Here is a 25541-nt window from a genome sequence, read left to right on the forward strand (position 1 = left end):
TGGCTCATCATCTTATCATCTTATTGAAAAGTGTACAGTGTTACAATCCTGGACCTGACCCCAACAGTGGCTAGAATACTGGACAGAAATCTCAATATATTATTTTAGTTTTGTAAGACTGTGAAGAAATTATACTTTTGCTCCAGGAGTGATTTCATGAAAAAAATAGAGATATGATATATTAAACAAACTTCATTACCAACAGTATTAAAATAACTTTAACATCACGCCAGAAAATAGCTTACCCCAAGACAATGCAGATCAATAGTGAAAACTGTAACCCTTAACTGCTATCTTTATTCTCACTCAAACAACAACAAAAACATACAGCTCAGTTAGCACCCATGAATACCTGCTGGACAGAGATGTTCTCAAACTATTTTAAAGAAAAGGCCTGAATCCTGTCAGAACCATGCAGAAGCTCTTCTTCAGAAAATGGTTCTCAGCTTGTTTCAGCTCACCTTCTAGCCAGACAACTCTGAACTGCTTGGAAAGGCTGCTAATCTGTCAGTAGACATATCTTTTTTTAAAAATTAATTAAAAAAAATTTTTTTTTCAAAACAAAATCTACAAAAACACAGAATAACAATTAAACACTAAGAGCCCCCCCCCCCCCCCACTAACATCTAACAGTGACCAGCTCTTCAAAGTACAATATAAACAGCCACCATCTGCGGTAAAACTCTTCCACTGACCCTCTCACGGTAAACTAAACCTTGAGATGTAAAAACATCATCAAGTCACCCAGCCACGCCGAGGCGTTTGGCGGTATAATTAGACTCCAGTGCATGGGGATCTGCCTCCTTACCACCAGTGAGGCAAAGGCCAGGATGTCTGCCCTGCCCCTGTTCAGAGTTTTGGCACAATCAAAACCCCAAAGAGCATTACCAATGGGCAAGGCTCCAACCCAACGTTCAGGATTGCCGATATAGTCACAAAAAAGGGACCTGCAGAAGTCCGCCAGCTTTGAGCACGACCAGAACATGTGCGCATGATTTCCCAGCCCCTCCCCCACCCCAAAAACTGATCGTATCCATCATCCATCCCTTCAAAAACTCAACTCATTCTAGCCTTCATAAGGTGTGCTTGGAACACCACTTTCAGCTCGATGAGAATCAGCCTCCCAGAGGACGAAGTCAAGTTCACCCTCCTCAACGCCTCACTCCAAACCTCCTCCTCCAAGAGCGGATTCAGTTCCTCCGTCCACTTTGCCTTCACACCCTCAACATAGCCCATCATCTACCCGACGTGCTGGCCACCTCCGAATTAGAGCAGGAAAAGATCCTCTCGAGCAGGGTAGAAGACTGCTTCATCATAAAGGCTGAAAGTACATTTTGACCCAGCAGCGCACCTGGAGATGCCTGAACCCATCAGCATCTGTGAGCCCATATTTTTCTTTAGTTCCCCAAAGCTGGTGAACCGGCCTTCTAAAAAAATAAGTCTCCCATTTTCCCTAAACCATTACCCTTACATTCCTTAAATTTCCCAGCAGGTTCGAATAACTGATTCACACAGATAGGGGTCAACCTAGAGGCAACCCTCAAGTTAAAATGATGGCAGAGTTGGCTCCAAATTTTTAAGGTAGCTACTACCACAGAGTTAGACAATTATTTCTTTGGTACCATTGGTAACAGAGCTGATACCAGTGCGGCTAGTCTTGCTCCCCTCACAGACTCTGCTTCAACCTGAACCCAAAACTCATCTGAATCTCCGAACCACTCTAGCACCTTTTCAACATGAGCTGCCCAATAATAGTATTGAAAGTTTGACTAGGCTAAGCCCCCTAATTGCCTCTCCCTCTGGAGCAACATCCTCCTGATCCTTGGGCTCTTACCCACCCAATAAACCCGATCACCAGACGGTCAATCTATCTGAAGAAAAAAACCTTGGGTAAGAATATCGAAGGCACTGGAATAAGAATAAAAATCTTGGCAAGATGTTCATTTTAACCGATTAACTCGGCCCGCCAGGGATAACAGGAGACCGTCCCACCTTTACAAGTCCGCTTTGACCTTTGCCAACAGATTTGTGTAATTAAACCTCTCGAGTTTCCCCCAGTCCCTTGCCATCTGGACACCCAAACACCAAAAATGCCCCCCGGTCGGTCATCAACCCAACCACAAAGTATTCATTCTTTCCAATGTAACTTGTAACCTATCTTGTAACATCTATCTTGTAACCAGAATAGGTTCAAAACACTGCAAGATATCGCTAGTGCAAACAGCAACGGTGACAACAGACATTCCTGTCTGATACCCCAGTAAAGACAAAAGGGGTCGGAGGTCATTTTGTCAGAGCAAACACTGGCAAATGGGGCCGTATTTTTTATTAAATTTAGAGTACCCAATTCTTTATTTTCTAATTAAGGGGCAATTTAGCGTGGCCAATTTACCTAGCCTGTACATCTTTGGGTTGTGGGGGTGAGACCCACACAAACACGGGGAGAATGTGCAAACTCCTCATGGGCAGTGACCCGGGGCTGGGATCAAACCCGGGTCCTCAGCGCAGAGAGACAAATGGGGCCTTGTATAACAGCCACACAAAGCCCGGCCCAAATCCAAATTTTTATAAAGCTGCAAACAGATAATCTCACTCTACCCGGTCAAATGACTTCTCCGCGTCAAGCGAAACTATGATCTCCAGGACAAGGCCCTCCCCGGAGCAAACACCACATTCAACAGTCATTTAACATTTGCGGTCAACCTCCACTCCTTAACAAACCCCGTTTGGTCTTTCCCCACTTCCTCTGGCAGACAAAGTTCCAGTCTTAATGCCAGGACCTTAGCTAACAGCTTCGCATCCACATTTAATAGGGAGATTGGATGATACGACTCACATTCTAAGACGTCCTTGTCTTTTTTCCAAGAGCAGAGAAATCAATGCCTGCCTCAGCATCTGTGACAAAACGCCTTTCTACAAGGAGTCCCTCAACATCCCTAACAATAGAGGGGGATGGATGCTCGCGTGACTGCCCTGTAACTGACCCTCCGCGACCCTCAGGGGAACAGGATAACCCTCCTGCCTCCACTGTGTCTAGGAGCCTGACCAGATCTGCATCCCTGAATCTTGGGGCCTGTCTCCTGGGCACCATTGTTGCGAGCTGGCTGGGGTTGGCTGAGCAAGTGCTGCTCGACCTTGTTGGGGGGGGGGGGCTGGCAAACAAGGTGCCGGCGAATCGGCTCACAAGCCTTCATTTGCGGCGAAAAGCCCACTGAATAGCATAATTGGGCCAAGCGCCGAGAAGCTCACAGCAGTTCCCGCTTGCTACCACAGTTAGAAATCTTTCCGGAGAATCATGCCCTCCATCTAAATATTGTCCATACTCATGTAATGGAGGATTACTTGGGTGTGGAACCAAACTATCGAAAGTGCTAAACTGAATTCCAGCATGAATGACTGTGTACAGATGGGAAAAAGAAAATGGATAAAGCCATGGTACTCAAATTAGTTTCCATTACAGCACTAAAGATGACAGACTCTTCACAAGCAAATATCATGTGAAGGCTTGATTCTGTGACAGTTGGCATCATGGTTCGTGACAGAGGAAACCAATTCTTGCTCTGCAGGCACTTGAACAGTTGGGGCGCAGTATCTCCTGCTTTGGAGGGACTCTGGCATTGGCAAACCCCTTCTGTTGTCTGTGCCTTATATTACACATATACCAAAATGAAATGTCGATTCACTCAACTTCATTGTAATACACCATTATTTTTTTTTAAAAGCTGAAAAATCCGCAGCTGCATACATCTCTATCTTCCTGGTGACTCTGCTCATCTACGAACACAGGCACTGATTGCTCACATCGTAGAGGGCATTCACATTTAAGCACATTCCAGTGATTCTGAAGAATATACTTCACTTATCAGCATCTGTCTATACAAAAACAAGTTGCGTCTACACCTTGTAGGTAAAGTAAAAATCAAGTCACCATTGTCCCAGATGACCATGGGCTGCTTTCCCCTTTGAGGGGGAGAGCTGACTGGTGGTAATTTAACCTGAGGATCACCACACCTCAGGCGAGGGGCAAGGTTGAGAAAGTGGGGTCTTCATGAATAACCTCGGCCGGTACGGGAAATGAACCCTCACTGCTGGACTTGCTCTGCATCACGTTCCAGCTGCCAGCCAACTGGTACAAAGCTGTTAAGGATAAAATACATACTTCAGAGTATTTTTCAATAATCAGCTGATTTAACAGAATCATTGGTAAATCCAGTCACAGTACTCTTGTCCGATTTACATTAATGCATGTTGTTAGTTAGCAAATGAAGGTGTCATTTAATTGAAACACTGAACTCTCACCTGCGTCCGTTCTAGTAATTGAAAATTTCCTGAACAGACCAATCATTATTACCTCAAAAAACACTAATAATGCTGAACACCACCTTGAACACGTTCAATCAGCTTATTCTAGTCACACTGACAAGACATCCATCAACACTATGAAGTTGTCCATCAACATTACATAATGCAACATACTCCCAAATCAATAATTTAAAGTATTTTTACTCAACTGTCCCCAAAAATGAACTTCAAAAGCGTCTTCTCATTAAAATTTACTGATACTGCAATAGTTTTATGTTTTAACTGCGCACAAACAGGAATCCTACACACAATTTTCAATTGACTGTGATGCAAATCAAGATACACGGTTAACTCCGCTAATTACACAACAATAAGCCATTGTACAAGTTCATGTTACCTATTGTTTTTTTTAAAATTCATTTTACGGGATGTGGGTGTCGCTAACTAGGTCAGCATTTATTGCCCATCTCTAACTGCCCTTGAAATAATTTCAGAGAGCAGTTAAGAGTCGACCACTTTGCTCAAGTCACATGCAGGCCAGACCCACAGCATATTTTCTTCCGAAAGGACATGAGTGACGCAGATGGATTATTGTGACAATCAACAATGGTTTCATCATTTGACTTTTAATTCTGGATTTTTATTGAATTCAAATTTCACCATCTGTCGTGATAGAGTCGTCGAACCGCAGAGCATTACCCTAGGTCTCTGGATTATTGTCCAGTGACAATATCACTAGGCCACTGCCTCCCTCGAGTGCACCCACAATGCTGTTAGGGAGGGAGTTCCAGCGAAAGTGAAGGAACGGCGATATATTTCCAAATCAGGATGATGGGTGACTTGGAAGACAAAATCGTCAGAGAATGGCATTCGCTGCTCTTGCCCTTCTAGATGGTAGCAATCATGGTTTTGGAAAGTATTGCTTAAGGAGGCTTGGTGAGTACTTGCCCACCAAGGACAAAGAGAGACTATACCACCTCTGCAAATTGGTCGTAACCCTTCCCACCAAGCTCATATAGTTGTTAAATGCACGGAGCCCAGGCCCAATCTCGAGCCACCCGAACCCCCAGATATCTGCAATGAGAACCCGCTAAGCAGAACGGCAACACCCCCAGATTGACTGCCCTTTCCAGGAGGTAACCGGGGAAAACACACTTTTCTCCAGGTTCAATATGCACCCTGAAAAAGACCCAAAGTGCCTCAGCAATGTCATGATATCGTACAGTAGGAGATCACCAGCATATAGGCAAGCCCTATGCTTCAGCAATCCACCAATTACCCACCTCCACCTATCTGGAGCCCTCAGGACAATGCCAAAAGTTCACCCGTCTCGTTTCCCTGTTCAATTGAAAATACCCTGAGCTCATGCTATTTGCAGACACTGATCTTCGGTGCTTTATACAATAATCATACCCTAGACACAAATTTAGGCCTAATCCCAAACCAGTGCCGCAAACAAATCCCCCCATTCTACCCTATCAAATGTCTTCTTGGCATCCAGTACAACAATTACCTCCTGCTCCTCCCCTCCGAAGGGGACAACAACACATTTAACAACCGCCGCACATTCGAAGACAATTGCCGACCCTGAACAAAACTTGTCTGATCCTCCCCGATAACTTGAATCAGACATTGTTCCAGTCTCAGTGCTAATACATCAACCAATATCTTAGCACCAACATTTAATAGGGAAATCGGGTAAGACGCTGCCAACTGCCCTGCAAACATTTTATAACCACTCTACATTCGCCCAATGGCTGTCAGGGCCTCCTCTGCACCCAAGGGCTCTTCCAACCCTTCCCGCTCTTCCTCTTCCACCTTGGGGCACTCCCAGCCTTCTGAAAACTCCACCATAACTGACCCCTCCCCAGGGGGCTCCGATCTGTAAAAGGTTCGTATAGAACACTTCAAACGCCCCATCGACTTTTACCTGGCGCATACACCAACCCACCACTCGAGTTTCGAACCTGTATAATCTCTCGGAGGCCACCTCCCACCTCAACTGACAAGGCAAGAGACGACTGGCCTTCTCCCCAATTCACATATTATCCCCTTGAGCGCCATAACTGGCACACTGCCTTATCTGTGGACAGCAAACTGCATCTACAGCTTCTTCCTGCTAGCCAGGAGCTCTGCGATCACTTGAGTATCTACCATCTACCTTCAAGGCCTCATCTACCAGCCTTTAGCTTTCCTCCCTTGCATCACTCTCTCTCTGCGCCTTATAAGAGATTACCTCCCCTCACCATTGCCTTCCGGGCCTCCCACAGAACCGACGGTGAAACCTCCTCATTCTTATTAAACCCCACATACTCATCAATCGCCCTTGATATCCTTACCCAAAACCTCAGATCCGCCAACAAACCCCACATCCAGCCTCCACGCCGATCACCGAACCGGCCCCGTCTCCAATAACACATCTAGTGGATATGGAACATGATCCTAAATAATTATCATGGAATATTCCGCTTTCCTCACCCCTGGTAGCAGACACCTTCCCATCATGAAGGAATCAATCCGTGAATATACTTTTTGCACTGGAGTAAAGGAGAAGTCACTTTTCGGGTGCAAAAACCGCCACTTAACTGCTCCTCCCATCTCCTTCATGAACAGGGGCAATATCTTTGCTCCCCTCAAAGGGGCCAATGACCTTGTCCTCCCCCTCCAAGATAAACTGCCACGTGTCCAAGTCTGGTACGGCAGCCAACAACCTCTTCAGAAATGGTACATTGTCCAAGTATGGAGGAGTGTACATATTTACCAAAACCACTGACTTGCCTTCCAACGTCCCAGTAACTATTACGTACCTACCTCCCTGATCTGTCACAATCTTCCCCATCTGAAAACAAACTCTTTTATCAATCAAAATTGACACCCTCGGGCCCAGCTATCGAAACCCAAGTGGAACACCTGGCTCACCCAACCATTCCGAAGCCTAGTCTGGTCCGCCACCTGCAGGTGGGGCTCCATCAAAAGGTCAACTTTGGCCTGTAAATTCTTCAAACGAGGGGAAACTCTCGCTTGCTTCACAGGGCCCCCACACCCTGTATATTCCACATGACCAATCAAATTGGGGGTCTTCCATCCCCCACCCCCCTCAAGTCAGCCATTTCCACCACGAGGGATTATCCCCTCCATCTTCCAGGCTCCCAATGCCAGGGCCCACCCAAGATGATCACAAGACCCACCCATAGGATGAGACAAAGAAAACCCCCTGATCACCATCAGTAATCTATCTCCCCTCCGCCCCCCGCAATGTCCCAGAAATCCCCAACTACTTCCCCTCAAACTATAATCTCTGCTCACCATCCCCATACAATTTACCACCTTCTAGGCTCATCGAAACCTGTCTAAACAGGTCCAACAGGCCACAGGTCCAGCAGGCCACAGCCCCACACCCATTCACTAGCTAAACTCTATCTGCTAGTGAAGTAGCCCCCCAGGCGCACATCAAGTGAGTCAAAGAAAAGAACTGAAACTCTCCCATCCCCTCCCTCTGCAAAGGAATAACCCAAATCCTTGAACATCCCCATCCTCCGTTTTGGGCCACGTATTACTAGGATTCCTAGATTAATCGGAATCCCCAACGTCCTCGGCCCCTCTACTCCCCAAAATATATACTCTCTCAATATAGAATCACAAATTTCAATATACATATAAATAAAAAGGAAAAACATTACAACGTTCCCAAACAGTCCCATCTCAACCACCATACAAGTCCCATTCAAACCCCCTTAGTCCTTGTGCTTTAACAAAAACCTCCATCATCTCGAAAAAGAATCTCTGGAATTGTGCATGACACTCAGCCTCCTGGGTACACCACATCAAATGCACACCGCTCTTATACAGTGCTGACTTCGTACTGTTGAAGGCCGCACACTTCTTTGCCAACTCTGCCACGACATCTTGGTTTATCCAAATACTGCTGCCCTCCCACCGCATCTTTCTATTTTCTTTGGCCCATTTCAGGACCCTCTCCTTCATTCGATAGCTGTGAAAGCACCGCTCGTGTGGTTCATTCACCCGTGGCCTTACCCTGAGCGACCGGTGGGCCGGGTCTAGCTCAGGAGCCCTGGCCATCCTCCCCCATCAACTTTGCGAATATCGCAGAAAAGTACTGTCAGCCAGCCTTGGGCCCTCCATCGCAGCTGGCAACCCCACGATCCTGAGGTTCTGTCCTCAGGCCCTTGTTCCGGTCCGCCACCACCAATAGCCAGTGACACTATCTGGTCACTGTGTCTCGACAAGGTCTCCTCAACCACTTTTAACACCTTACCATGTTCCCGCACTGTCTCAACAAATCTACAGAGTGCTTCAGGAGGCACGGTAGCACAGTGGTTAGCACTGTTGCTTCACAGCGACAGGGTCCCAGGTACGATTCCCGGCTTGGGTCAATGTGCGGAATCTGCACATTCTCCCCGTGTCTGCGTGGGTTTCCTCCGGATGCTCCGGTTTCCTCCCACAAGGCCCGAAAGATGTGCTGTTAGATGAATTGGTCATTCTGAATTCTCCCTCAGTGTACCCGAAGAGGCGCCGGAATGTGGCGACTAGGGGCTTTTCACAGTAACTTCATTGCAGTGTTAATGTAAGCCTGCTTGTGACAATAAAGATTATTATTATTATAGAGCTGATCAACTTTCCAAAGAGTCAGACCACACATATCCACATCTCACTACTGTCAGCCTGTGTCAAATCATTTCTAATGCTTGGAACCTGTAACAAATCCATATTCAGTGGTCTGAGGAAACCAAATAAAAGCAAATATTGCCGATGCTGGAAATCTGAAATAACACAGAAACAGACAAAGCAAGAAATATTTCACGTCCTCACTTATAGTTGCGATTGCGTTCCTGAACATCACCACTTTCAGTGGGTTCTGTGGGCCTTTCCTTATTAAGAAATGAAAAATAGATATAGCCTCAAAGTTGAAATACTTTCCATTGTTAAATTCGCTTCCCAAACCTCTTGTTCCCCTGGTCCTGCTGTCCACTGCAGGTCCTCCCCTCTCCCCAGTCGTCTTGAGCCGGGGCCTTTCCCTGACATGTGTTTTTTTTTAATGGTCTCCTGTGCGCTGCTTCCCTCTCCTGAATTCTCGCTCCGAGCAAGGACTTAGAAGCGCAGTGAGGGGGGGGGGGATCAGCTTCGACAATCATTTTTAAAAACATGGATTGTAGCAACCCCAGCTCAGTGCTTTTGCTCCATTAGGACTTGCATTTCCACAACTTCAGAGCTCCAGTTTCAACTGGATCGAGATCTTGAACGGGAATGCAGGACCAGGAGAGGGAAGTGGTGAGAGGATGAGTCAGAAAGCAGCAGCTTCAGCGACAGGGTGGGATACGCCTCCAAAGTGGCGCCAATCGGGCCGTGTGGGAAATCAAGTCAAAATGAATTTCACGGTGTTCAACGAGATTACAGGTACCAACAGGCTTTGAACAAGTAGAGACAGAGAAAGGGGAAAAGAACAAAAGGGGATTTGTGTGACAGGGTGGAAGACAGGAGCAATTAAATGGCAAAAGGGATCTGACTCAAGCAAAAGGAAATGGTAATGAGTCAAGGAACAAAAGATGGGTCTAAGGAAGATGCAAATGGCAACAGAATCAATACTAACAGCTGAAAATGTGGGGTTATTGGTAATGATCTGAAATTGTTAAATCGAATGTTGAGTTTGTCAACAACAGTCAAGTGCTTTGTCAAAAGATTATGTGTTGCACCTAGAATTTCCACTGAGATTCTTTAGAGCAATACAAGTGGCTGGAGAAATGGAGGTGGGAATAAGGAGAATTCCAATTACACGTGACCAGGAGCGCAGCCCTCTTTGTGGACTGAACGATGCTGAACTAAATTGAAAGTAGCATATCTCTGTCGGACCTGGAAGGTGTGTTTGTGGCACTGGGTATTAAGAATGGAGGTAAAAAAGATGTTACATCTCCACAGTGTGGGAAGGGGAGCAGGCAATTGAGTAATGGACCACAGGAGGGATGCTGAAAGAAGGGATGGCAGCTTGCATTTGGTGATGGTATTAGTTGGAAACTGCAGAGATAATGTTACAGCTGATGAGGTGGAGTAAGGTCAAGAGGAACCCAGGGAAAAGGGTGGGCATGAAATTGGAAGTGGAAAATGGGACAGGTGCAATGAGACCCGTTGGTCATGGTAGAGGAGAATTCTCAGTTGATGTAAAAAAGACAATGGTATGCAATTATGGAATTAACAGAGACCCATGTTGCGACTATATTAATCTAGATGAATGTTTAATAAAATTCCAAGTTCCTAGTGCTCATGTATTTTGTAATTATAGTGAATTTCTAGGAATGGTCTTCAGAAATACATCTAATCATTTTTGTACCAATCACAATACTTGCAACATTCATCTCGTTTTTGGAAAAACTGTGCACAGTAACAATTTAAGTAAGCTCAAGTATCCTGCTGTTACTTAATTACTACTTCTGCCAAAGTATGAGGAAGAACATGTTCAGAACATAACTTCCTAACTAGGGTAGATATCAGTCTGATTAGTTGAACGAATTTACTGTAAAAGTAATACAATGTTGCTTTCATAAACACATTCTGCACTTCACAGAAACCTAAAGAAAAATAAATGTTGAATCAAAGGCAGAGAGGTCAAGTTGGGTGCCATAAGCATGAACAAACAGGTGAGTTTCAACATTGATCTTACAAGAAAGAATGAGGTGGAAGGTCTATTCCCACATGTACAGAGTGTAGAGTCTGGAAGTCTGAGAGTATGGCTGCCAACATGGTGACAAAGGTTTGGAACATGCACAAGAGGCTGAACTCAAAGAGTTAATTGTGTCTCTGCAACAACCACAACAGGTTACAGAAATAGGAACAGCTGAGGTGTTGAACTAAACACAAGGATGAGAATTTTAATCTACGTTATTGGGGGAAGGTGGTCAAGCCAACGGTGGGGAGATACGTGGTAGAATTTCAGAGAAACTGAAATTTATGTTGGGTGGAAGACAGCAGTTCAGCCAAGGGAGTATTAAAGTCTAATCTGTGGACTTTGTCTTGTATGATGTATTACATAACCAATTGTTTTTTCAAAGGAAGTGAAAACTATTGAGGCTACAAGTTTTACAAAGTAATACAACTGTAAAGTTCAAAACCAAACAGCTGCAACATGTTCCCTTATAGTACATTCAGCCAGCTCTTTCTAAAATGCTGATTACTATCTATGTAGTGCAGCTTCAGGGTTTTATTAAAGGGTTTTTATTCACCCCCAACAGCTGAGAGTCCATTTTTTTTCATTTTAAGGGAAATTTAAAGCAAATGCAATACTGGTTCCCCTCCCAACTAGAAAAGACCAAGCATTTAACGAAGACTTGATTACAAAAACTGCATTACACATCATTGATAATTTAGTTCTTGTTTGAGGTCAGGTACTATGTGAACTCACCATCCATTTAACTGAGATTAGTAATTTACAAGAATACATGGCATCAAGATATGAAAATCTTGGAATTCTTCACAGTATTTAGTAGGTTTTGCAATGTCTCATTAAAATCACTCTTCAACAAATGAAATTTGTGCATTACGACTAAACAAAATCCACCGATTATTGAAAAATTCAACTTTCCTGAATGAACTCTTGCCCAAATCCTAAAAATCAGCAGGAAAAGGTACACAAAATATTTTTACAAACAGTAGCAACACATTGCAGAATAATTGCAGAATTTGAACTATATCACTGAAACTTATTGTGCACAAGTATTGAATACTTTCTGAACACCCAGTCCTAAATGCATTGTTGGTAACTTTAAGAAGTATCTGTGAGCTATCCAGAGAATAGAAAGTTGAATGTTGGACAACTAATCACCTCACAATTTTGATGCAGATTTGGTGGCTGAAATTTACTTTGTAATCAATACTCATTCAACTTTTACAGCAAGAGTTAATCCAAATGCTCTACACAAGAGTGAACCACAAAGCTAATTAAGATGGTAAGACAACTAAACACCAATACACGAGCAAGGAAAAAGTTGCTCAAGTCTTACTGTGCCAAACATACAGAATAATGTTCAGGCCACAGTGAAGGCTGTTGATAAAAAAACAAGCAAAATTATACTATGCAAAAGTATGGTCAACAAAATAGTTCAGGCTTGCATTAAAACAGTGAATACACTTCAAAAGTATTTCATTAACTTTTCGGATCTCATGTTGTGAAATGCGTCACAATACATAGAACATACAGCACAGAAACAGGCCACTCAGTCGTACTAGTCTACGTCAGTGTTTTGTGTTCCACACGTCTCGCAAAACCAAAACCTCCTATCCCTTAATCCCTCATGTTCTTTGTACATCTATATTGCCTACCCCAATTACAAATGCAAGTTTTTTTCCTGTGTGGTCCTGGGGGCAGGGGTTTCTGACTTGCCAATATTATCTCCAATAAATAGCATGAAGAAAAATGATCAATTCGAAATGGATAAACTCACATCTGAAAATGCTGAGATCAAAATTTTGACATACTCACTCACAGGAGCTGAAATTTATTCCACATTAAAGGTATAAGATTTTGAACTGATGTTGCTGTTAAAATAGCACAGTACAAAACAACATCAATCATTTACTAATTTCAAGGAGGTGGGAGGGGGCTGCAAAGAAAGAAGTGGGCTAACCAAAAATATGTTGCATTTCCCAGAACCAATATCCTTCATTTTGATAGGCATATATAAAAGGATTAATTCTAAGAGAAGGTTAGTGAACTACAACAAACTCCAAGCTCCACAAGGACCCAATTTCCGCATGCAATTGAGTTGCTAATTGCAGCTGTGTCACTGTGGGAAAACACACAATAAACGCTCAGCAGATCTCCACCCAGGGGAAAACCAGAGGAAATATTAGGCTCTGATGAACATCTCCAAGCACCTGTGTATCTCTGTATCATTGGCATCTCAGGGCCAGATCATATATGGCCATTAACCAGGGAATAAAGTAATTTTTCAAAATGCATTATTTATCTTAAAAAGTAGAACCTAAACGTTTATACATGAATGTAAAAATGGAATGTGTTAACTATGAATCTACCAGTGCTAGACTGCTGTTCCTAACTAGTACAATACATTTTTGCAATAAAAGAGTACATTATTGCCTCTATGCATGACAGCATTACCATATCAGTTTGTATAGCAAGCTGCAAAACACTGCATATAAAAATACACTGGAAATGAATTATTTTTCCAATATAAAAACTAGCATGGCTGTATTTTTCACCCACTGATAGCAGAATACATCATTTGCAATAAACATGATAAAAGTTACTCAGTTTTAGAAACTAGAGGAATGAACAGATTCTAGATTTAGTTTGTATGATCATGCTAAGTGTGTTCTACTACACGGGCAAAATACTGGGCATGCTGGAAACTTGGTTCAGGCATTTGAAGGGCTGAGAAGAAAAATCCTTAGAGATGATTTTTAGCCAATTAAGTACAAATATTTTCCAAAGTCATTTCCATTTCCAAAGTGGATATAGAAGTGAGCAGCTTGAAAATATAGAATGGAGAAAAGGAGAAATCATAATTGGCATGGAATATACATCACAGAAACACGCCTTCCAACCCAAATGATTTCTGCCAGTGATTCCTCATACATTTTTTTGCCAATCTGCTCTATTCAACCCCATCACCATATCCCTCCATTCCTTTCCCCCACAAATGCTTATCTAACTTGTTTGGTGCATCTATACTGGTAGTCTCAACTATTCCTTGTGTCAGAAGATAACATTTTAATTAATAAAGATGACAAAAGGATAGAAAGGAGTGTGGCAGAAAGGGCACAAATCTTCACCTTATTTTTATATTTTGTTTTTTTGGAGTTCATTCCAATAATTAGTTTTAAAGGATCTAAGGTATTCACAATGCTCCAGTTAGGATTTTACCATTAAAGAGTTAACAGCATCTGCATGCAAATTGAAAATGTACGAAACCAGTTTGACCTGGAAGACGAGTATTTTCCTGAAACTACAAGGACTCGAGGATTCAAATACAATACACAGAAAAATACTTATAAATTTTACAGTTTTCATCCAGATTTAACCAGTTGAAATTGTAGCCCATCACAAGTGAAAGATTAAAAACCACAAAATCTAGCAGTGACAAATTTAATTTTCTTCTTTTTGAAAATAGAATAGTCTAAACAAAAACAAAGCAGTGTTGGACAATAGTATATCAACTCTACAATGCTGATATTCTTGCTAAACCCCCCAAAAAAACTCATCCAAGTTTCAAATCTCTTTCTGTTCCACAGTCTCAGCGGCGGCCTTTACATCGCGTAAGATGACGGTTTTCACACCGATGGTCAACTCTGTCTTGAGCATCGTCTGGTGTTATTCAGGAGCCCCTACGGCACAGCAGTCTTTGCCCACTTTCTGCAGAGGAAGATGGTGGGCTGAGAAAGTACACAATTATCTGCTCTCCATTTTCTCTGGGTCCTCTTCTTGGCCAGGTGAGCTATTCACTTTGCTTGCCTCTTCTTGGTGTGATGAATTCCACCTACTTGCTGGGCAAACAATCCAAGCACAGAATAAACAGAGGGAGCATGGCAGGTTAGCACCTTGCTAGTTGCAGACTTCTGGACTTGAATTGGGCAGTAGCTGACCAGTGAGACACAATGGTCCTTCCCATCACTGAAGACCATTGCACCTGCTCTCTACATCAGTCGCATTTGGCTCATCACTTGTAACTGCTGTCACCCATTCTGTGTTAACACATTGCAGCAAAATTGTAATATCTGCTCCAGGCCCCAATTTGTGGAGATCCTGGGTTACACAGAACATAAGAGTGCAGAAGGAGGCCATTCAGCCCATCGAGGCTGCACCAACCCACTTAAGCCCTCGCTTCCACCCTATCCCTGGAACCCAATAACCCCTCCTAACCGTTTTGGCCACTAAAGGCAATTTATCATGGCCAATCTGCCTAACCTACACTTCTTTAGACTGCCCTAGTTGAGTCCAAAGGAATGCCAAGCATGACCACAAGCTGGTGGGCATGCTCACTAGTCTGGGTGCCTAATCTGCTCAGAGTTCCTCTGAAGCTTTAGCCTAGAACTGCAAAGGACCCAGTTTCCATGTATCACCACAAGGAGGCACAGCTGAGGACTTGCCAGTAGACAGGCAGTGCACCGACAGGGAGAGACTTGCAATTGTTGGTTCTCTTTTTCACATTGCTGACACCAGTGTGGGTTGAAAATGAGAAGCAAATTCATATGCAAAAGCAGAAGGGAAGCGTATTCTGTTCACCCACACACTAAACACATCACATCAACCTGTTGGACACATCCACCAATTATAGTATAGCTGATGCAGGATAGGATCTGAAATGCAGAAAACCGAAGATAAAAGGAAAGACTTTGTCCTTTCAAACGTAGTAAGTCCTATGAAGTCACTCTTTGAAAAGTTTCTTCTGAAATACATCTCTATACACAAGGTTTTATATAGTAAATCATCATAATTTTAAGTATCTTCAATAAATAAAATTTAATGAAAATCATAAAGCCATGATTAGAATGAATGGCAGAGCAGATTCGAAGGGCAGAATGGCCTATTCCTGCTCCTATTTTCTATGTTTAACAACTAAGCTCTCACTTGGATCCCAAAGTAACTGTATGGATTCCAAATTCACTCTACCCACTCATAATTGGACCACTGTTAAAGCTATGTAATGTAATATAACTGAAACAAAAATAAACTACTTTAAATTCAACTTTGATGGGGACACAAATAAGCAATAGAGAATCAGCCACATATTATACACATCCTGTTTAATTTTCCTTACAGTGTGCATAATGGGTCCAGATTCACTATATGGCTCATTTTACCTCTTGGACATCTTCCTCTAGATTGACTTTTAAGAACATAATTTTATTTTAAAATATTTTCTACGTATGTCAGTGGCATAGCGCGCGGTAGATCATTAACAACCATATAAGACTGTACTGTTATTTATTCACCACCACTTTCTCTCTAATATATTTTTATTAAAAAATTTTCAATAACAATATTTTCCACCTTACAACCACCCCACCCCCACATCCCGTAACAAAGAAAAAAAAGAACTCTCGTGGCAAGACATGAACATGGCAAGTCAACAAAATACAGAACTTTGTACAATGGATTCTTCCCATACATGTCAGTTTCCGGATCATTCATGTGCTTTCTTGCTCACATGCCCCCCACAGGAACCCCCCCCCCCCTCGAACGATGCCCCCCCCCCCCCCCCCTCCCCTGGGTTGCTGCTGCTGCTGTCCGACCTTCATCTAACGCTCCACGAGATGGTCTAGGAACGGTTGCCACCGCCTGTAGAAGCCCTGCGCAGACCCTCTCAAGGCAAACTTTATCCTTTCCAACTTGATAAACCCAGCCATGTCATTTATTCAGGCCTCCACGCTGGGGGGCTTTGCCTACTTCCACATTAATAAGATCCTTCGCCGGGCTACTAGGGACGCAAAGGCCAGAATGCCGGCCTCTTTTGCCTCCTGCACTCCTGGCTCGACCACTACTCCAAATAGTGCTAGTCCCCAGCTTGGCTTGACCCGGACTTTCACCACCTTAGATACTGTTCCCGCAACTCCCCTCCAGAACCCCACCAGTGCCGGACATGACCAAACCATATGGACATGGTTTGCCGGACTTCCTGAGCACCTCCCACATCTGTCCTCCAACCCAAAGAACCAACTCAGCCTCGCCCCCGTCATATGCGCTCTATGAACCACCTTAAATTGTATCAGGCTAAGCCTGGCACACGAGGAAGAGGAATTAACCCTACTTAGGGCATCAGCCCATAGCCCCTCCTCAATCTCCTCCCCCAACTCCTCGTCCCATTTACCCTTCAGTTCCTCTACCAAAGCCTCCCCCTCTTCTTTCATCTCCTGGTATATCGCCGACACCTTGCCCTCTCCGACCCATACGCCTGAAGTCACCCTATCTTGAATCCCGTGTGCCGGGAGTAGCGGAAATTCCCTCACCTGCCGCCTCACAAACACCCTCACTTGCATGTACCTGAAAGCGTTTCCCGGGGGTAGCCCAAACTTCTCCTCCAGCGCCCCTAAGCTCGCGAACGTCCCGTCAATGAACAGGTCCCCCATTCTTTTAATCCCTACCCGATGCCAGCTCTGAAATCCCCCGTCCATCCTACCACCACCACTTTCTCAAAGGTAATTTAAGATAGGCAGCAAATGTTGGCCTAGCCAGCAACGTCGTCAGCCTGTGAAAGAACAAACTCAATAGCTTAGTGCTGTTCAACAGATTGAAATAAAAACAGTAGCTCCAACTATCGCAGAGTACTCAGAATTTTCCGTCTGTATCAGTCTCACAAATTGCAGCTGTGTTGCTGACCTCATTTCCTTGGTATCATAATGTGGTTCTGCAGCTGATGTGACGAGGCTACCTGCTAGCATGGATGATGTAAGATGACTGAAGTGTGTGTGACTTTATAAATTTAGAACGTGTGTATCAAAAAACAGCAAGTACAACTTGTGTGAAAGGAATAAATTAATTAGCCTTTTTTTGTAACTTGTTCTTACTTCAGAAAGTTTTACTAATTTTTGCTCTTCAACGAAGGAAGGAAATAATCGGATGTATTAAAAGAGGGACAACTCAACCAGGATTCAAGATGGAAAATTCTCCTCATATCCTTGTAGTGCTTTTCTCAGTAAATCCCACTCGACCATGATTTCTTCAATATTCCTCCAAAAGCCAGACTTAAGCAAGAGGGCACAGTGGCCATATTGTCTCGTTGAGACTGCAAATGGTTAATTCTTTGTAATTCCTCAAAATTCACTTTCTGAAGTTCCCATACTGAAAACTACAAACTTAAATAATTGCATCAAAATCCACAAGATTTCACAAGACGTCTGGTTAAAAGAATATTCCAATAAGTCCCTTAACTTTACAGTATTGCAGTAGCAAAGTAATTAAGTCAGCTCTGCTTCTCTTAGCAGCCTCTTTACGTCAAGGTTGTTTTATTTGAAGTGCTTTTGTAACAAAGGATTGATTTATAAACTGTAAGTCAGCCAACACAATTACGAGAACAGTTAAGCCGCTGAATTGCCTTTCTTGTTACAGCATTTAGAAACTTGCAAAACCTGCTGACTGTGATAAAACAAGCATGTATGGTGCAGTCAGCAATCCCACCATGCACTAGAACTGTTGTAAACAGCTGTCACACAATATGTAACTGTTTGTCAGCTGACAGTGTAGTCATGTGCATGTTGATAAAAATAGACGGACAATAACACTAGAAAAATATTAATCTCAGAAAAAATGTGAATGGGGTGTCAAAGCTAATTAGATTTTGTTTAACTTATTTCCAACATATCAGCAGAATGAAACAATTTAACTTATTAATAAAGCAGCTCAGACTCAAAATAAGCCAAATCAGGGCTACTATAAAATCAATGTAGCAAACATTTGGCTCAGCAGATGTTCAAAAAATTCCAAAGAGGCTTTTTAAATGAGAAACTTGTAACCATATCAGAATTTTTAAAAAATACATCTCAGAAAAACCACATCTGAAAAGATGGAATTAAGTTACTCTGATACTTAATCAGACATGTTTAGAAATTAATATCTGTTGATCTCTTCTGTTGGGTAATGAACAACCCCTGATTGAGGTCTTCATTATTAGGAAGATCTCAATATTATTTTAATGGAATTCTTCCCCTCCTTCACCACAGTCATAACAATTTACAGCATTTCCTTCCTTTTTTTAAAAAGTAGAATTTTTTCTGAGGTACAATTCCATTGGCACTAACATGTCCCAATGAATTTTAACAGTAACTCACAATGAGCAACTGCATCTCAGAAGGCATCACATTTGAGCATGATCTGTTTTCACATCCACTCTTTCAACAGGCTTTACAAATCTGTGGCCAAAAGAAGCTGATAATAGACTTACGTGAAGAAGGCGGCGGCAACATTTTAAAACTAATATCTTCAATCCAGATTAGACCTAGTAACTCAGTTTCTCACCACAAAAGCTTGGAAGAATTGGAGTTGAGATATTTTGTGAATGGGTGTATGTTCATTATATTAAAAAAAACATCTAAACAGACAGATGACATTTATGCTGATCTTTTCAAACTTCAAGTCATTTCTAACTCCGGCAACCTAAGGACTCAAGGTTTTTTTAAAAACGGGGCTGGGGAGTGAGAGGAGCAGGTGGCAGATGATTCAATGGTTCAATTTCCATTCTATGACGTGTCAGTTGATCTGGAAACACTTCCGAAACATGCACGCATAGATGACATCACTATTGGCAATGACACCAAGTGATAATTGTGATGATCGAATAGCCTGCTGATGCCTTTTAGGCTTACACTAGAACGGACAGTAGTCAATGAGCTGCACCTTAGCAGAATGTGATCCCTTCAGGTAAAAGGAGAAAACAGCATGGGAAAAAGCACCATGTGACGAGTTACAGTCAGCTGGCTAGTTTCAACGTGGGTCAAGACAGCTACAAATGTGATATTACCCGAATGTATACAAATACAGAATGCACCAAAAACACTAATTTCAAATACAACAGCTATTTGCTTCACATGTAAATGCCAAACTCTACCACACTACTTGCAATTAAGTAAATCCCCAGCCAGTACTATACCATTTTTTTCTTTTAAACACACCATCCAGCATTGCATATTCCACCCCATTTAACAAAAAAACTACCATTTTGGATCAACACTACTCTTCACCACAGATGTCAACTTAGTTTAAATTAACCAACACTACACAAGTTGCATTTTTGTATTATAGTACAGTGCCTCTAATCCAGCAACCTTGGGATGGAGTCAATGCCGGATTTCAGATCTCGTCATTTAATAGGAATAAAAATGCATGCATGGCAGCTTATAAAAAGGTCAATATTTTAGCCAGATTTCAGACACTGAACCCTTAGAGTGAATTGTTTTTGCTAATCTCTTATTTGATATGGTTCCTGCAACAATTACTGTAAATTCAAATAACTTGAGACACGAGCCAGTCACCACACATTATCAAGACATCTGCCTATGCTGATGGATTTTCTGAAGATGTGCTGGAATAATCACTGAACCATCCCATTCTTGTTTGCACATTCCATTGCATGCCAGCATATCTCCCATTGTCCTTAAGGGCAATCATATGCAAGATTCACTCATAGTCCACATTTTTTTAAAAAAATGAAACAATCTTCATCGTGAAAATATAATGCATTCTAATTAAGATCAAAAATATTCAAAACATATGAACTTGACCTTCAAAGCCATTTAAAAAACGCTTAGGCTACATTCAAAATTAGTTAAATCTATATTTACAAGGACATAATGGCCCTGGGTGTGTATTGTCCCTCCTTTTTGGAACACATTTCTAGGGAAGGAGAATTTCACTGTTATGGGGATGTCCCCATGCAACCTTCCAGCTCAGGGTCAGTTTTACACTTGGAAGAGGCTCAATTTCCTCTGTCAGGGAGTTTAGCAGAAAAAAATGTGAGTTCTTGCAGGGACCGGAAGCAGACAGGCTCCGTACTGCCTGCAAAATAGACACTTTTCTGTTCAAAAAAGTGATTTACTTTCCTCTTTTGAGTCTGAAAAAGGCACAGGTCCAAGATAATTCAAACGTTGCCAAAAGAAAACCATTTTACAGACAGCATTGAAGTTGCGAGGAATAATTTCTCTTCACTTGCCGCCAACCAAAGAATGCTGGACATTCGACCCTCGCATTGAATATTCAAGCAGTGACTGGTGTGACGCATGGCAGTTATCGCGTTTGCACGACCAGCTAACAAAAAAGACTTGCATTTATATAACATCTTTTACTAGCTCAGGACATCCCAAACTGCTTTAGACCCAATGAACTAATTTTGAAATGCTGTCACTGCTGTAATGTAGGAAACACGTAGGGAGGTAAATGCCACACAAACTGGACAACCACCAGGAAATGGGAATAAGGTGCAAAGAGTGGGGACACAGCAGATGACATAAGTCCTCTGCCCCACAAGAGACCAGAAAGCCTAGCTGTGTATCCGGTTTCTACATATTAATATGTAGTCTATAACAAAATGATGCAGTCAGCTGTCTGTGAAACTGCACTTGCAAAGACAGAAGAATAAATGTACATAGTATTTTTTTTTAAAGATAAATATCGATTCAGGCTAATCACATAGACAGAAAGATACAAGTTAAAGTACATTCAGTAACCAAGTTAAAAGCAGCCAGTTCCATGAGCAGCAAATGACGTTAATGGCACTATAGTATATTACACTTACACTTTTTGTTTTGCAAGAACAAATATATTTCACATTAACAATAATTTCTGCCTGTAAGATCTACTCTTACATAAACTTGGCCAATATTCACTATGTGTTCTAAACACATTTGCAAAATCTTGGTGCCACCAAAGTTTACTACACAAAATAAGAACTCATGGCATAGGGCAACCTATTGACATGGACAGAAGATTGGTTAGCTAACAGGAAACACGACAGTAGACATAAATGTTTTTTTTTTGGGTTGGCAAGATGTGATGAGTGGAGCACCACGGGGACCAGTGCTGGGGCATCAATGGGCGGCATAATAGCACAATGGTTAGCACTGCTGTCTTGCAGCTCCAGGGACCCAGGTTGGATTCCCGGCTTGGGTCAGTTTCAGTGCAGCCTGCACATTCTCCCCGTGTCTGCATGGGTTTCCTCCAAGTGCTTCTGTCTCCTCGTACAAGTCCCGAATGATGTGCTTTTTAGGTGAATTGGACATTGAATTCTCCCGCTGTGTACCTGAACAGGCACCGTAATGAGGCAACAAGGGGATTTTCACAGTAACTTCATTGCAGTGTTAATGCAAGCCTACTTGTGACACTAATAAAGATTATTATTTACAATTTATTTCAATGACTTGGATGAAAAGACCAAATATGCTGATGATACAAAGATAGGTAAGAAAGTAAGTTCTGAAGAGGACATAAGGAGTCCATAAAGGAACACAGTGGACAAGAATTTGCCATATGGAGTATAATGTGGGAAAAAGTGAACTTGTCCACTTTGGCAGGAAGAATAGGAAAGTAACATGTTACCCAAATAACGATAGACTGCAGTACAGAGGGATCTGGGTGGCTTGGTACATGAATCATAAAAAGTTAGTTTGCAGGTATACAGTAAGTGATTAAGGCAGCAAATGAAATGTTGTTGTTTATTGCAAGGGAAATATGATACAAAAGTAGGAATGTTTTGCTACAATAATACAGCACATTGGAGAACTGTGTATAATTTTGGTCTCCTCATTTCAGAAAGGATATAAGTTAGCAATTGAGAGAGATTTCCTCGATTGATACCTGATATAGGAGGACTTATCTCATGTGGGAAGTTTGGACAGGCTGGACCTGTACCCATTGGCGTTCAGAAGAATGAGAGGTGAATTATTGAAACATACAAGATCCTAAGGAGCCTTGACAGGATCGATGCTGAAAGGATGTTTACCTTTATGGGAGCGACTAGAACTAGGTCACACAGTTTAAAAATAAGGGATCTCTAATTTAAGACAGCGATAAGAAACTACTTTCTCAAGAAGGTCATTTGAACGCTCTTCCTCGGAGAATGGAGGCTAGAGGTAGATAGATTTTCGATTAACAAGGGAGTCAAAGGCTATCTGGGGTAGGCAGAATATGGAGTTCAGGTCACAATCAGTTCAGCCATGACCTTATTGAGTGGCAGAGATCGTTTGATGGGCCAAATGGTCTGCTCCAAATTCATGCTTTCTTACTTATGTAAAGGAAAAATTAATTTTAAAGAACACATCTACAGATGGTTATATTCTGAGGCAAAGCATGGCCATTATTCTTAAGTGTTAAACTGTGTTTTCCCCCCAATACTCTACAGAAGGTATCTAGGCACTGACTTCAAAAAACCTGTGCCCAAATAAATTGCTGATTAACGCTACAGCAAAAACAAAGGTGAAATAGATATCTAGATAAAATCCATCTAAAATCTTCAACAACAAAGTATGTGCTCCTTAGGGACTTAAAGACAGCTGCACTGCGAAGATAATGGTTATTCAGCGCAGAACTAGAATCTTGTGACTTCAGACAGCCAAAATTAGAACACAGTAAACTAACACTCTTGTTCCCATGTGATACAATTAAAAGAAAAATAATATATTCTTACTTCTATCTGAAAAAAGTGCCAAAAGCATCGCTATTCCCGTGGATCACACTCACCCAACTTAAATTCTAGATCCAAAAAGATTGAAATATATTCACGTTCAGCTATCATATGCATGATCCCAATAAAACAGCTGAATGTTTAACCTCATTCAATGTTTCAGATGCATAGATGAACATCATGTGATCAATGGCCTTGCTGTCATCTTGTTTTAATCAACACAGCTCAATTCTGAATATGGAAACTGGACTCAGTTCTCTTCTCAGTATTCAAATTTGAATTATTCAAACATTTTGAAGGCAAAATCCTCTTACTTCAACAAAGTGGTTTACTCCATTTCCTAATCTTCCCCTTAAAGAGAGTTGGCACTTGTTCCTGAACACCATCTGTGAAATTCCTCGAGATGCTTTCTACCTTAAAGGTGCTATGTTATAAGGTGTCAGCTCAGCCTGTTACTAACTGCTACTAAATTTTCACACTTGGAAATTGGAACCCATTTTGTTGCAAATGTAATCATTTTAATTGGAGTATTTTTTGTGCAATAAATTCTAACCTGCTTATATCAATCGGCATCCTTGAACCTTTTATAAAAAAAGCCATTATTGGCGGCTTGTTTAGTGTGTCATCTTACATTGTTTGAATCACATAATAGCCTGAAGAATTTGTTTTGCAAGTTTAGCTGAATCAGAATCTAAAATTAGAGGAACACAGCCAGTAATTATCTGCGACTGAGAAATTTTAAAAGAATATTCAAATTCAATTGAATAAATGCAGCTATATTTTCAAACATGTAATCTATGATATGACAAGTGCAATATAATCTCACTTTTGTCACAAAACAAGGTGGTATATTTTCACAATCAAACTACTTTAAAATGTTTTTAAAAAGTCACAACACTATGGCCCCAGAAGGATCGGCACCTTAATATTCATTTTCGAAGATATTTATTAAAATCTGGATAAAGATCCATACAAACAGGTCTTTCTGGATAAGCCTACAGTGCAGATCATTGGCTGTCGAGCAGAACAGAAGCACCACAATTGTAAATTCATGAAAGCAGCTAAATACACAAGTAGCGTTGCATGCATTTATGCCACACTTTGGCATAAATATAAAATCGGCCCCAAAGAAGCTCAGATCATCGCTGACCCGACACAAATAAACGAGTCTGACCCTCAAAACAGGCGTAGGATAATTCGAGGGTTTTTTTTCAGTTTGCCAAAGCTGCGCAAAACAAAACAAAAAAGAGAGAGGCTCTACTTACTGTCATAACAAGTTCGAAGGGATGTTTGTAAACCCTGACGGGTGACTGGTATTTCTGCACCATGATTGAGCTTGCATCAAAAAAAAAACCACCTAAACAAAACAGGAAAGGCGGGGGAGGTGGTGGGGAAGGGAGAAGAAACAGAGAGATATCTGGTGAGCCGAGTGGAAGGACTCGTTTCCGGCGCCGCCGATCATAACAAAAACACAAAAGCCGAGCCGCGGACACACACGGATCCACATTGTTAAAGCCGAGCAGGGCAGGGAGACCGAGGGGAGAGGGAGGGGGAAAGAGATTGATCCGTTTACCTCAGTCCGCAACAAACTTGTCAGGAACTCGAGGACCTTCACCGGCGCCGGGCTGAAGGAAGCCGCCTCCCCGCCAGGTTGCACCGCTCGGGCTCGGACTCGGGCCTGCTCCCCCCCTCCACCCACCCCCCCGGCTTCTCGGTCAACACCAGCCCCCCAAAACCGCCTCAAACTAGCCGGACACCGGGGGGGGCAATAACGGCGAGGCCTCGGCTCCCTCCGGCCCACCACCCGCCGTCCGGCCTGGAAACTTCCAGCCGCTCTGACCGTACCCGGGCGGAGCGAATTGTCAAAAGTTTTGTTTTGTTCCGTGCCCCCCACCACCCTCGCCGGCCTCCCCCTCTCTATTACTCGCTCACTGACTGACTGACTGCCGAACACTCACTGACTGACTGACGGCCCCGGCTCCGCCCCCCGGCCAGGCCGGCCGAGCTCACTGCGCCTGCGCCGCCCGCCCGCCCGGTGTGTGACGTCGGAGAGCAGAGGTGGCGCGTCAGAGCCAAGAAAGAGAAGCGGAGAAATGACACTAG

The 25541-nt window shown here is 42.6% G+C and overlaps 1 protein-coding gene across 1 annotated transcript in view; it reads right to left on the reverse strand.

Annotated features, from left to right (window-relative positions):
- The window catches only part of LOC140395494 (SEC14-like protein 1), a 51499-nt gene extending 26348 nt beyond the window's left edge, over nucleotides 1-25151 (reverse strand). Inside the window, exons 1-2 of the mRNA XM_072483319.1 lie at nucleotides 25012-25151; nucleotides 24704-24795 (exon numbers count right to left, since the gene is read on the reverse strand). Of these exons, the coding sequence (XP_072339420.1) occupies nucleotides 24704-24766 (63 nt within the window). The 5' untranslated portion in view covers nucleotides 24767-24795; nucleotides 25012-25151. The remainder of the gene's footprint in view (nucleotides 1-24703; nucleotides 24796-25011) is intronic.
- Nucleotides 25152-25541: the final 390 nt, after the last annotated feature.

The sequence above is a fragment of the Scyliorhinus torazame genome, chromosome 18, assembly GCF_047496885.1.
Source record: "Scyliorhinus torazame isolate Kashiwa2021f chromosome 18, sScyTor2.1, whole genome shotgun sequence".
Lineage (NCBI taxonomy): Eukaryota > Metazoa > Chordata > Chondrichthyes > Carcharhiniformes > Scyliorhinidae > Scyliorhinus > Scyliorhinus torazame.